The 13,459-nt window shown below is 42.1% G+C and overlaps 1 protein-coding gene across 1 annotated transcript in view; it reads left to right on the forward strand.

Annotated features, from left to right (window-relative positions):
• Positions 1 to 12,222: 12,222 nt before the first annotated feature.
• Positions 12,223 to 13,459, forward strand: part of WASL (WASP like actin nucleation promoting factor) — a 109,160-nt gene continuing 107,923 nt past the window's right edge. The window contains exon 1 of the mRNA XM_072652851.1: positions 12,223 to 12,810. Coding sequence (XP_072508952.1) covers positions 12,691 to 12,810 — 120 coding nt within the window. The 5' untranslated portion in view covers positions 12,223 to 12,690. The remainder of the gene's footprint in view (positions 12,811 to 13,459) is intronic.

Consider the following 13,459-nt stretch of genomic DNA (forward strand, 5'->3'; position numbering starts at 1 on the left):
CAATGAACGTGGTACTATGCTACTACTTCATGGTAAGTCTGTACTTAGGGACTGGAGCTGTGGTAATCAGAAAAAGCTGGAGTCATAAGATGCTTCTTCCCTCGTTCTCATCTTTCCTCCCCCTTTCAGGTCTCTTAACCTGACGGTGATATGAGATTGCTTTTAACACACAGATGTGTACTGTGAATCCTTGGATCTGGACACTATAAAGGGATAAAGTACACTGTTTCCTAGGGGAATGAAAGGGGAGAGAAAGAGGAAAAAAGAACAGAGCTGGGGAGAACCAACAATGTTTTTGGGCAACTAAGAGTCGGTAAACTTTTGAGAGTGATGCAACATGTAAGGTTTTAGCCCCTTTCCTTTAGGCATATAAGGTATAGTGGTGTAAGATACATGCTGGCAGGCCATCACCTGTATCAGTAAGTACCCCAACATACACAGGGGGCCCTGCTCCTGCATTCATAGATCTGCATTCATAAAAGGAAAGGCAACTTTTGAGGGGTTAACAGTCACTTTAATCAAGCACATGTATCATTCCATTAACCAAGCATGTATATCATTCACCTAGTTCAGGAGAGTCAGCACCCTGAACTTAAAGAAAATACAGAGAAATCAACATGGTTTCCCCTGTCTGACCATCGACAGGCACTTTCTACATGCTTCTGAACAACTTCTGAACAACTGAATACAATACATCTACAGGTCCAAGTGTCTGACTGTAGTTAGAGAGAGAAGCACCAACATATGGGTTTTCCAAGCTGGCTTCCCAGAGTCTTCATTTGACCAAAAAAACATTTCCAGTAAGCCCCAAAGTAAAACCTCAACTCAGAGTATTTATACCTTTTTTAAAGCCAGAGGACATCCCAACCCTTGAGAACCAGTGCCTCATTATCAAAGTGGGCCTTCCCACAAATCTTCCCTAATCAAACTCCCCTTCATGGGCAGGCCCATTAATGGATGGGGAAGATCTTTAATCACATCAAAATAATAATATATTTTATAATATAATAAATATAATAACTATACAATTACATAAACTGTTTCTAGTTAAAGAAACTCTTGTTTCTGTACTTTACTCATAGTAAAGACTCTTGATTGATAAAGGCACGACTCAATCAGAGGCACTTGATTATACTTAAACAAAAACAGCAAAAGATCTTATTTTGCTTGCCTTGACATCACCTAGTAATTGTGGAGGAAGTTTGCAACTGCTGCTAATTTTCAAAAGAGGAGAAGCCCTATCTTTCCATACTGGTCATAGCACCAGACTGGTGGTAATGTGGCCACAGAAAGAGTAGTCAAGTTTGCTTTGCAATGGAAACAGGGCCATTGTTGACGTACATCTTATTGGTTAACAACATAAATTTTTCTAATTTTAGAGAAAATTAGAATTATAGCATGTTAGAGTGAGAAGGTATGCTAGAAGTCATTTTGTCTAATGACGCATCCTAGCAGGAATTCCTCATGTGATATCCCTCATATAAGATTATTGATCATCTAGTTTTATTTAAGGCCAGTATCAGGCAGATAAGGGGAGGAACAGAAATGAGAGGATTCACTCAAAGTGCAGGGACTAAAAATATTGCCACTAGGAGGTCCATAGAATCTGGAAGGGACTGCAAGACGTTTAGTTCAACTCCCTAATTTTATAGATGGAAAAAGTAAGGTTCAGGGAAGTTACAAGACTTGCCCAAGATCATGAAGGCAAGTGTCATAGGCACAAACTAATTGATTCAGTATTAGACTGCTGAAGTGGCTATTATCAGATCCCTATAGCAGAAGTAGGAAAAGATGGCCTTCATCTATGCAGTGGTATTGTACGCATCGGAATATATCCCCAAAAGGAATTTCTGGGACCTATGCCATTTTTTTTCAGTGATAATAGTAAAAAAAAAAAATAGTTGGTGATGAAGATTACGCAGAAGTGTTGTTATATATAGACAATCTCAATATATTTGGATACAGTGTATTTGGTTGGGATAAGAAATGTGTGGAGGTTTCCAAAAGGCTAGCCTGGATAGCTGCCTCCTGCATACTTGGGTATTGTCTTCTGCAGATACAAATAAGGTTTTTGTGTTGTATGCCAGGATAGGGAAATTGGTAGCAATTTTACTGGATGGGAGTCAAGGCTATCAAATATCTATTGCACACGAAGAGAAACAGTGAGATTCATTATCTCCTTAACTAATTGGAGCTCTTGGCTTTGAAATGGCTTGTCATTGATATATTTTGGGACCATGAGCACAGTATCAAGCACAGAAGGACATTAATTCACTTATTAATATTCTGACAAAATCGGATGCTGCCAGCCAAAGAAATCTAGAGTCTGTGGTAGGTAACAGGGCTGGCTAACTATGTATTATTTACCATAGAAAATCAAAGTAGATGTAGATAATCTGTCCTGTTGGCTCCATGTATCAGAAACTTTGATGATTCTCGTGGAAGGGGTGAAGTTGATAGGATAAGAAGGAAGCCAGACCACAACAACACGCAGCTAAGAGTCTCAGACCAGGGGTGGGGAATCTGCAGCCTCGAGACCACATGTGGCCTTCTAAGTCCTTAAGTGCAGACTTTTGACTGAATCCAAATTTTACAGAACAAATCCTTAAGGATCTAGAAGGCCACATGTGGTCTCAAGGCTGCAGATTCCCCACTCCTGGTCTGAGACTTCCTCTACAGAGTGTGTCCTTGATAGAAGTAAATCTTATAGTATTGGACCAATATACTCTGACTTCCTTGCTCTTGGATATTTGGTGGCAAACAGCTGAAGAATGAAGATCTACCAAAAAAATTATATATATAAAAAAGAGACCAGGATTCTTTAAACCTAGGAGTTTGCAATGGAATATTATACTGGTGAAACTATTAATGATTCTACATGAGGTATAAGAAAGCAGTTGATGCTATGCAAGACCTATCATGGCCATAAAAGGATTCCATTATGATTTTGGACACTTGGACCAAGACAAAATTGTCTTTGTAAAGGAGAAAAAGATAAGCAACATCTTAGTGGTGAAAGACCACTTCACCCAGTATACATAGTCCTTTCCAAGCAGGAACCAGATTCTACAGTAGCTAAACTGTTAGGAGGAAAGTGTTTTGCTTGGTACAGCTTCTCTGACAGCATCTACACTTATGAAGGTTAAGATTTAAAGAGAAAAACTTCTCAAGGAGGGACTGGCCACATTCTTACCATGCCAATGTGTTAGATGTTGTTTCCCTCAGTGTTCACCAAAAATGAGACTCTTATTCCCAGAGCATTTGTGCTATTTGTTTGCTCTGTTCTTTTATTGTGTTTGGTCCCTGTTAAATGCTTTGCTATTACAATGCAAGCTCTTCATCTTGTGTACTAACTTGATACAAAGTGAGTTTATCACTTAGAAGTTTCCAGCTGAGGTAAGATGGGGTCTTCAGCCAAATGACAAATGTTATCTGACATGTATACCCCAAATTGAACCTAGTAATCCTGATGAATACAAAGGTGAGAGCTAGTCAGGTTATATAAGCTCCAGACATCCATTATCTCTAGCTGCCTACGGTACATCTATATTTGCATATGCCACCCACACCTGAACAGTATCTTAAATTCAACTTTTTCTTCTTCAATGTATACTTGTCCTTCTTCCTGACTTAGTAACTTGCATTTATATAGTGCCTTAAGATTTGCAACATCCTTTTGCAAGGACCCATGGAACATCCATCTTTCCTCACAACATCCCTGAGGTAGGTAGATCAAGAAGACACTGAAATTCTAGAAGGTTAAGTGATTTGTCACATGCCACTGTGCGTGACTTGACCATCCACCCTGTCACCCATATTTGAAACTTTCAATTACTTTTGACTTTTGCTTCTCTCCCACTTCTAATCAGTTATCAAGTCTTGTTGATTCCACCTCTGCAATATCCTTTACATCCAATCTCTCCTCTCTGTACACTATTATAAAGGTCATCATTGTCACCTGCCTACACTATTGAAATAATTTCCTAATAGGTTTCTCCCCTTTCCATTTCATCTTCTATGTAGTTGCCAGAATTATCTTACTAATGCAGAGATGTGGTCATGTCACTTCTCAGTTCAAAGATCTTCAGTGGTTTCCTATTATTTTCCAATAGGAGGCAACTTGGTGGTACAGTGGCTAGGTGCTGGGCCTAGAATCAGGAAGACACTTAACTAGCTGTGTGACTCTGGACACGTCACTTAACCTCTGTCTCACATGTAAAATGGGGACATAATAGCACTTACCTCACAGTTGTTGTGAGGATTAAATGAGACAATATTTGTAATGCACTCTGCACAGTTCATGGCTCATAGTAGGTACTTAATAAACGTTTTCTTCCTTCCTTCCTTCCTCTGCCTGAAATTCAAAGTCCTCCAAAACCACCCAACATTACCAACCTCTCTCTCTCTCTCTCTCTCTCTCTCTCTCTCTCTCTCTCTCTCTCTCTCTCTCTCTTAAGCTACAGACCTATTGCTGATCTGCATTATGGAAGGTGTTTCTAAATCAGGAATTCTTCACACTGATAAAATCATAGGTTAAAATATGTACACAAACACATACACAGAAGTATACCAGGCCATCTTATTGTTCTAAATGCCTGGTATTCTTAACCTGCCTTCTCTTTGCTTGCTGAATTCCTACCCATCCTTTAAAGCTCAGTTCAACGCCGCCTCTTACATGGAGCCTCCTGTGGTCCCTCACTGGTAACACTCTTTTCCTTTGGACCTCACATTTTATTTTGCTTTGTAACTCTAATGCACTTGTTATGTAATAACTTTTTACATTATAGCTATCTGTATTTGTGTTTTATTACTCTATGTGACTGTAAGCTCCAAGAAGCCAGAGTAATAGACTATTAATAAATGTTTATTGAATGATTATATTAAAAAAACGAAGTCTAACAGAAAAGTGACTTGTGGAAGGTTGCACAGTCAGGCACCTTTTATGTCTAGAAGGAAAAAGCCTCAAGTAAGCAGCTTCCTTTTTCACCAGTACTAAGCAATCCAAAGAAGAGACAAATAGCTAGTGGGTTGTTTGTCAAGATTTTTGTTGATGAAGAATGAAAGAATTCAATATATGCCCTAGGAGTACTAGGACAAATTTTTTAAATTGCTACTATATGTAATGTGTACACAAAAGCTGTTCTAATAAAGAGTACAGAATAAACTTTTAGAACTTATAAAAACTTTAGCCTGCATAGATGAAAAATGTCAGCTTTCCTCCTGTTTTTGTACATGAAACCCTATGGTTCTGTGGGTTTGGGAGCTCCTTATGCATGGAGTCTAACACCAAACAAATCAATACTAGCAATTATGACAGCAGGGGCGGTTGACAGTGCCCTCTGGGCAGCTGGCCTACTTTACACTCCCCCATGTTGAAGGCTGTCACTACATTTAAAATACTGTATGAAACATTAGCAAGGAGAACAGAGTGTTTCAGGGGACTTGTAACAGGATATAAACAATAACTCTTTTGTAAGAAAAAAAAAGATGGACAATGGGGTTGAGACTGCAGAAAATTTCAAAGTACAGTGATAACAGCAGGAAACCGCATCTGAAAATATGCATTCATCTCCAAATACATAAATAAAATAGTCTATGCGAGGCAGAAGTTTTTCTTCACATTTTCCACTAACGATGAGAGTGAGCTAAAAAATTAATAAATAAAATAAAGGGTTACCACAGAGTTCTTACCAACAGGCTGTTATTAAATTCAAGAAAGTAGAAAGAAGAAAGGAGAAAATGTATCTGAAAGAGAACCTTCTCTTGCTTCTGTGCCAGAGACATGTTTGAAGGGTTTTTAATTGTTGCTTTATGGATTTAAAATACATGTTTATGAAAACAAAATCTCTACAGTCTTCTTAACCTACCTTACAAGGTTAGAGACATTCATTTGGGAGGAAACAAAACCTTTTTTATTTCTTGGATTAAATCCAATCCCTCTAACTGGGTGAAAAGAACGTGAGATAAGAAAATCTCTTGCCAAAGAAAGCAGAGAGAAAGCTTTCTTGTCTTTTGCCAAATGGAGAGTGTACTAGGAAGAAAAAAAGGACCTGCTAAAAGTTTTTTAAACAAGTAAAAATAATAGCGATTGTTCTTAGAATAAATTGCTAAGTTCTAAAACTTGCATGAATATTAAGACACCAAAGTAATCTTTATGTTCATTTTCAACAATGCCCCATAATAGGTATAAGATAGTCAAGAAGTCATAATTTCAGCATATATGAAGTCAAACCTTAATTAGAGTGTTGTGTCCCATTTAAGACCATTGAATTGGAAAGGTCCAGAAGAGAGAAAAAAAAAAAACATTTGAAGGGTTGAGCAGAAAGAAAAAAAAAACTTAGCCTAAAATGCCTTGGGCATTCAAATAATGGTGAAAAACCTTTAGGAACTATTCAGAAAAAAAGGCTTAGGGGATGATGACCAACTTCAGATGAATGAAGGCTATTTTAGGAAACATGGCTAAACATTCTCCACTTCTAAAGAAGAAAGAACTAAAAGACAGTAAGAACTTCCTAAAAATGTAAAGGCTAATAACCTGTGATACAGATTGATAAATGAAGCTGTGAAATTTTCATTTCCACATATCTCTAAGAATGAAATACATTCTCTCTCTCTCTCTCTCTCTCTCTCTGTCTCACTCTCACTATCTCTCTCCCTTGTCTCTGTGCGCTCTTTTGTATGCACAGAGTAAATCCTCACTGTCATAAACCCAGACTTATTAAAACCCTAATCAAAGAAACAAGTGGTTCATGAACTCCCAAAGGCTGAGGACCACTGTTCTCTATTAATTATTTCAGTCTATTAGGTATCATATCCTGTGACTTCATTATAATTTGTTTTCTAAATCACAATAGGAATTGCATTTTATTATTCTGGCATGTTAGAAGATGAAGGCCAATCTAAAATTTTGGCTAATGAAGTGTTATAAAGTTGGTGGATGAAATGGATAAGTAGAAGATAGATAGATAGATAGATAGATAGATAGATAGATAGATAGATAGATAGATAGATAGATAGATGGATGGATGGATGGATGGATGGATGGATGGATGGATGAAGTCTTAAGCAAGCATTTAATATGTGCCAGGAATATTGAGTGTTGGGGACTCAAAAACAAGAAAGCAAGATAGGTCAAAACTTACATTTTAATGGGAGAAGGAAGCACATAAAGGAAAGTAAAAAACTGGAGGTCCTGTGAAGCAACATAGCATAGGACAGGCTGGGATATGACTTAGAACCCAGGGTCCAGGCAAGATAAAACAAAAGCTAAAAAGTATTGGGTTACATTATCAGTTTTAAAGGGCCTAGTGACTCATTCATTCATTCATCCATTCAAAAATTACTTATTCAGCACCTATTCCATGCAAAGCACTTTTAGTTAGTACTAGTGAAAATGCAAATCTGAATTAATCTGTTATCACTTAGTAAAAGAAGAGTTGTGGAAAAGCTCAAGTAAACATCAAGATGAATAACAAAGGGAGGACAAATTTTAAAAAATGCAAAGAATTTAAATTAATTAACTTATCCTTTCCTAAGAATTTCTGAGACTTTCTGATGTCCATATCTGTGCTGTCAACATATAGAAACCCCAATTTTGTAATGAGGCAAAAGTCTTTGAGTATATTTTGCTAGCTAAGTTATCCAAGGGGCAGAGGTAGTAGTTGTGGAATTAGTCCTGGGCTAGTACTGATTTTGCCACTGATGTAACCTGATATAACCTTAGACAAATTACATAACGTCTACTGGATATTTCTATTCTTTTCTGTAAAATAGGAGGAAGGGATGAATTAGAAGATCTCAAAGATCTTCCTCTAATTCCAAAATTCTATTTTCTATCACTGCCTCTCTAGATTTAATTGCATTATGCAATTACTGCTCTACTGCTTTGAGTTTTCCCTCTTTCTCCTCCTGCGCATGCATTGCCTATCAAATCTATCTCTACAACAGGGATTCTTAATCTAAGGTCTGTTAAATTTTTTTTTGTAATATTTTGCTAACTGTATTTTAATATAATTGACTTCCTTTGTCATCTTTTGTATTTTAATTTATACATTTTGAAATATTATTCTGAGAAGAGATTCATAGGTTTTGACGGGCTGCCCAAGGGGTCCGTTTGTGACAAAAAAAAAGAAACGTTAAGAATCCCTACTTCTACAGTATCTCCCACATCTGACCCTTTCTCTCATTCCAAAGGCAATGAGCTTTGTTCCAGGTTTCATCACCAACCATTCACCTGAACTATTAAAAAAGTCTCCTAATCATCTTTTGTACTTCTCCAGTCTCCATGCAATCTCCCATGGCAGTGACCCAATAATCATCCTAAAGCACTGATTGTGCCTACTTTAAATCTTCAGGATTCCTACTGCTTAATGAATATAGAATAAATTTCTATTCCTGGCATTCAATGTTTTGGGCAAAATTTACCTTTTCAGTCTGATGTCATACGGTTACCCTTCACATGTTCTATGTTCTAGCTAACTAAGCCAAACTATTACCCAGAAGAACAGCTGTTGTAATCTGTTGGAGTGTGCTGGTAAGTTTTTAGCAGTAGTTCTAAAAAAAAAAAGTACAACATGCTTTTAAATTTAATTTGCATTATTAACGTTTTCTTAAATCTTGAACAATTAGTCAAGCCCTGATTTGTAGCATTTGCTACAAATGTAGCAAATGTAATGTAGATGTTGAGTTAATGCAATCATTAAGATAAAGGTTATAATAAGTTAAGTACCTACTTAAAGCTTAATCAAAACTTCTGGACAATTTTCATAGTTCTGGTACTAGACTGCAGGAATTGAAGGCCATGAATGCATTGACTCTTCCTGACCTAATTATCAAAGGTATCAATAAATAGCTGGGGGAATTCCTCAGGGGAGGACAGTGCAAGTTGGTTGGGAAAGAAACATCTTGAGATGAAGGATTTTGCTGCCAGTTTGACTAGGCCAGATGTAGATGTGACCCTGATTAACAAAAGATCTGAAATGTGTTGATTAGCTCAAGGCGTTAGTAGTTTCATAAGAGAAAGTTATATTACTTTCTTTGAGGAAGAAGCCTTAGAATTCCATGGCTGCAGAAGCTCAGAGAAACAGCACAGCAAAACAGGGGTGTGCAGGAGACAGTTGAAAAGGCTAATGAGAACCTGGTTGTGTATTTGGGGGGGATGCCTCAGAAATTGGCAAATGCTACAAATCAGGGCTTGATTAATTGTTCAAGATTTAAGAAAATGTTAATAATGCAAATTAAATTTAAAAGCATGTTGTACTTTTTTTTTTTTTTAGAACTACTGCTAAAAATTTACCAGCATACTCCAACAGATTATAACAGCAGTTCTTCTGGGTAGCTTTGGAAAGAGAGAGGATGCACAGCTTTTAAAGTATAGTGGAGTAGCAGTGACATATAGCCAGCATCAGGGAAATACAGATGCTTTCTGAGAGGTGGATCAGGTTTTGCTCAGGCCTACTTAGTGGTAACAGCTCAGGATTGGAATATTGGAATATAAGACACTTGTAGACTGTATAACATTTAACAAAAAGGAATTTACTTAATAGCATTGAAAGAGTTTTCAGGATCCTTACAACACTGATATATTTAGATGCAGCTTCCATGCCTCCCCATTTGCCACCATGATATATACCTGAGGGCTCTCCTTTACTGGGCTTTTTTACATAGGTTACTAGGAAACTATATCAAAGATTCAAGCATTAGTCTTCAAGACCATTAAATCTTGAAGATACTTTTTGCTCTTTAGAGGAAATCTAATAGCTTAGCCTACTTGGAGCAGATGAGGCTCCTACCACAGGGAGTTACCTGCTGTGATATAATTTCAAGATCAAAGATCATGAGATGTTCAGGGTAGAAGCGGCTCTACGGGATGGTGGCTAGAGGAAAGTGTGATCTCTTGCATCAATATGTCAATCTGCAGAAGACTCTCTTTTTGTATAAAAGGGGATGTTTCCTGCTTATTGACTTTGCTATTTTGTGCCAAATAAAGGTTTTGCTACTTGATGTATAGTTCCAGGTCTGTTGGTAGAGAATAAACTGATGGGGGGTTTAAACTGTATTTGTTTTACGATGAACAGCTAAAACACCTCATCCTGAAACTGGGCAATAGCTTATCTATACTACCCATAATTTCATGTGCCCATTCTCATCATTGGTGCAGAATAATAACAGCTAGCTTCTATGTAGAGCTTTAAGTATGCAAAGCACTTTACAAACATCATCTAATTTTATCCACACAGTAACACTATGAGGTAAGTGCTATTATTATTCCCATTTTTACAGATGAGGCAACTGGCAGAGATTTTGACTTGCCCATGATCACATAGGTAGTAAATTATCTGAATTCTTGGTCTTCCTGACTCTAGAGCTAGTGAGGTATCTGCTGTATTACCTAGCTGCCTCCAAACACCAGGTTCTTGGGGGAGAGTTTTAGGTGATAGAATTTTAAGGCAATGGAGATATAACAACCAATCAATCATTATTTATTAAGAATGTACTGATCCAGGTGCTGTACTTGATTATGGGGGTACATTAAGTACATATAAACATACAAAGATTTACAATGGATGAAAAAGGCAGCAGAGAACCAATCTCGGTATTTATATATGTAATAGATCTTTATTATATTCCAATACAACAATTTTATTTATTGAAACTTCTAATCTGTCTACCTTCCTCAAGTCTCTCCCAATGCCAATCAGCTAGTCTTCCTAAACCTTAGTACATCTGACCATGTCACATTCCCCTATTCAATAAACTCCATTGGCTCCCTATTTCCTCCAGGATCAAATATAAAATCTGTTTGGCTTTTAGAGCCCTAATTTGTCCCCTTCCTAATTTTCCAGTCTTCTTACACCTTACTCCCCTCATCATACTCTCAGATCTAGCGACACTGACTACCTTGCTAATTTTTCATACTTGGAAGACACTCCAGTTTCATGCATTTTACTGTGTCCTCCACAACTAAAAAAGTTCTTTCTCATATCCGACTTCCTTCAAGCCCAAGTTAAAGTCCCATCCTCTCAGAAGCCTTTCCTACTCTCCCTCATGCTACTCATGCTTTCTTTGTGATTTTCTCTCCTGTTTCTACAGTTTGTATGTAGTTGTTTGCACGTTGTCTCCCTCAACAGAATGTGAGTTTCTTGAGAGCAAGGATTAGTTGGGTTTTCTTTGTCCTTGGGTCGTTTATGTCTAGGGCAGTGCCTGGCACTTAGCAAAAATTTCATAAATGCTTATTGATTTGAACCAAATATAATTCAGGTGATATCAGCATTCAGCATTGCACAACAATAAAAGACATCGATTTTTAAAAAATTGTTGAGGTTTATTTCAAAGCATTCGGCAACTATTTCTACACTAATTCAACAAACATTTCTTAAGTGCCTACTATGTGCCGGGCACAGAAAAGTCACTGACGCCTGATGGTTGTTAAGGATGTTACAGGTAACATCCCCAAAGGAGTCTGCTTAAGGGAACTAAATAAAGAGAGCCTTCGGCCCCTCTCCCGGGTGGGAAGAGGGCGGCGAGTCCGCCTCCGAGAAGGAGTCCTTTCTGGGGCTCACGGCGAAGGTCCGTGCACAAGCGGGGAGTCCACCAGGTGCACGGCGTCACTGCCCCTCCGGGCGGGCCGAGGCAGCCAGGCCGGGCGCTTTCACGCAATTCCCCGGGGCCGAGAGCGGCCTGCCGCTAGACTCCTCCACTCCCTCGGAAGTTGGGACAAAACTAGAGAAGAGCTCGGACACCTGCACTTTCGGGTGACGCTGCCCGGGGCGGGGGCTGGGTGTGTAAGGGGCGAGGCGGGCGCGCGTTCCGTCGGCGAGCCCCCAAACAAGCCCCATTTCCCGGAGGCGAGGCCAAGGCCTGCTGGGAGGTTCGGGCACGGGGAGAGGTGAGGGGGTGCAGGAGGGAGATGGGATTCCCCGCATCCCTCCACCCACGCCTGGTCCTTTAGTCCCCGAGAAGCTGTAGCAGTTGAGGCTGGACCCTAACTGGAGACCGCGGCCTCCACAGGCCAACAGGTCGACCTCAAGAGGGAGGAGAGCCCGAGGGCACATCGTCACCTTGACGAGCAGCTGGCGGCCGGGCTGCTAGTTGTGCGCACCGGCCGCACTCCCACCTCGGGCGGAAGGGGAGGCGGGATCTGCAGGCGAGGAGGCGGAGCCTGTGGGGCGGGACTGGGCGGGCGGACTGGGACGAGGGGAGGGGGGGAGGAGGAGAAAGGTTGTTCTGGCTCTGGCGGCCGCAAGTTTCCGGCGCGCACCCCCGCCTCCCGTGTCCTGTGGTCTCGCCCGCCCCCGCTGCCATGTTGGATTCTGCGGCCCCCACCGCAGCCGCCGCCGCCGCCGCCGTCGCCGTCGCTGCTGCCTCGGAGGAGCCGGAGGAGTCCAGAGTTTAGCGCCGTCTCTAGTCGCGGAGGACGCGGACAGCAGAGCATCGGCAGCCGGCAACCTCTCTCCTCCACCAAGCCCGAAGCGAGGTCCCCCCAACCCCCGCCCGCGTCCGGCTCCTCCTCGTCCCCCCCTCCCCCAGAAGCCCTGAGATGCTGCGGCTCTGACTCCGCTTCTCCCCGCCCCTGTCACTGCAAGGGGGAGACCCACGCAGCCGCCCGGCCGCCCCGCGGCGGAGGAGGAGGACGCGGAAGACACGGCCCCAGCTCCGGCCCCGGCCCCGGCCCCGCCGGCCCCCGCCACCATGAGCAACAGCCAGCCGCAGCAGCAGCCGCCGCCGAGGAGGGTCACCAACGTGGGCTCGCTGCTCCTCACCCCGCAGGAGAACGAGGCGCTCTTCGGCTTCCTCGGCAAGAAATGTGTGGTCAGTTTCCCGACATTCGCCGCCCCCTCTGGAAAGAGTGGGAGAGGGGAGGGAGGGTCCGTCCCGGGAGCGCTGCCCACCTCCAGGGCCCAGCCAGGGAGGCTGGGGGGGCGGGGGCCCGAGGCGGTGTCACCTTCCCTGCTCCTTCTCCTTCAAACTTTATTCTCAGGCCACTGGGGGTGGGCGGGGAAGGGGTTCCTTTTGCCCGGGAGTCTCCCCATCCCCAGAAACGGGACTCCTTTCGGGCTCCCACTTAACCCCCTTGGGTAGCCTTCAGCATCCTCCAAAACGGGAAAGGCTGCGGACGCCGGCGCTTAGAAATGAATGAAGGGGGCCAGGAAGCGCCCCCAGCCCCCAGCCCCAGCTTGGTCGCTCTCCCCCGCCCCCTCCGGGCGCTGGGCTCCGTAGGAGAAACGCTCGGGTGCTTTGGGGCTGCAATGCCAGCTGTTCCCCGGCTCCTTCCGTTTCCAATCGAAAGGTCTGGTTCGAGCAGGAAATGCTGCGGCTCCTCCGACAGGGCTTGTTTCTGCTACATTCTCACCCGGGCCTGGTCCCTCCTTCCCTCCCTCCCTCCCTCCCTACCGGTGCTTGTCTTCCCCTGGAAGGCCGGGGAGGTGGAGGGGGGGCTGGGGAGGCGGGGAATGGATGC

The sequence above is a fragment of the Notamacropus eugenii genome, chromosome 3 (assembly GCF_028372415.1).
Source record: "Notamacropus eugenii isolate mMacEug1 chromosome 3, mMacEug1.pri_v2, whole genome shotgun sequence".
Classification (NCBI taxonomy): domain Eukaryota; kingdom Metazoa; phylum Chordata; class Mammalia; order Diprotodontia; family Macropodidae; genus Notamacropus; species Notamacropus eugenii.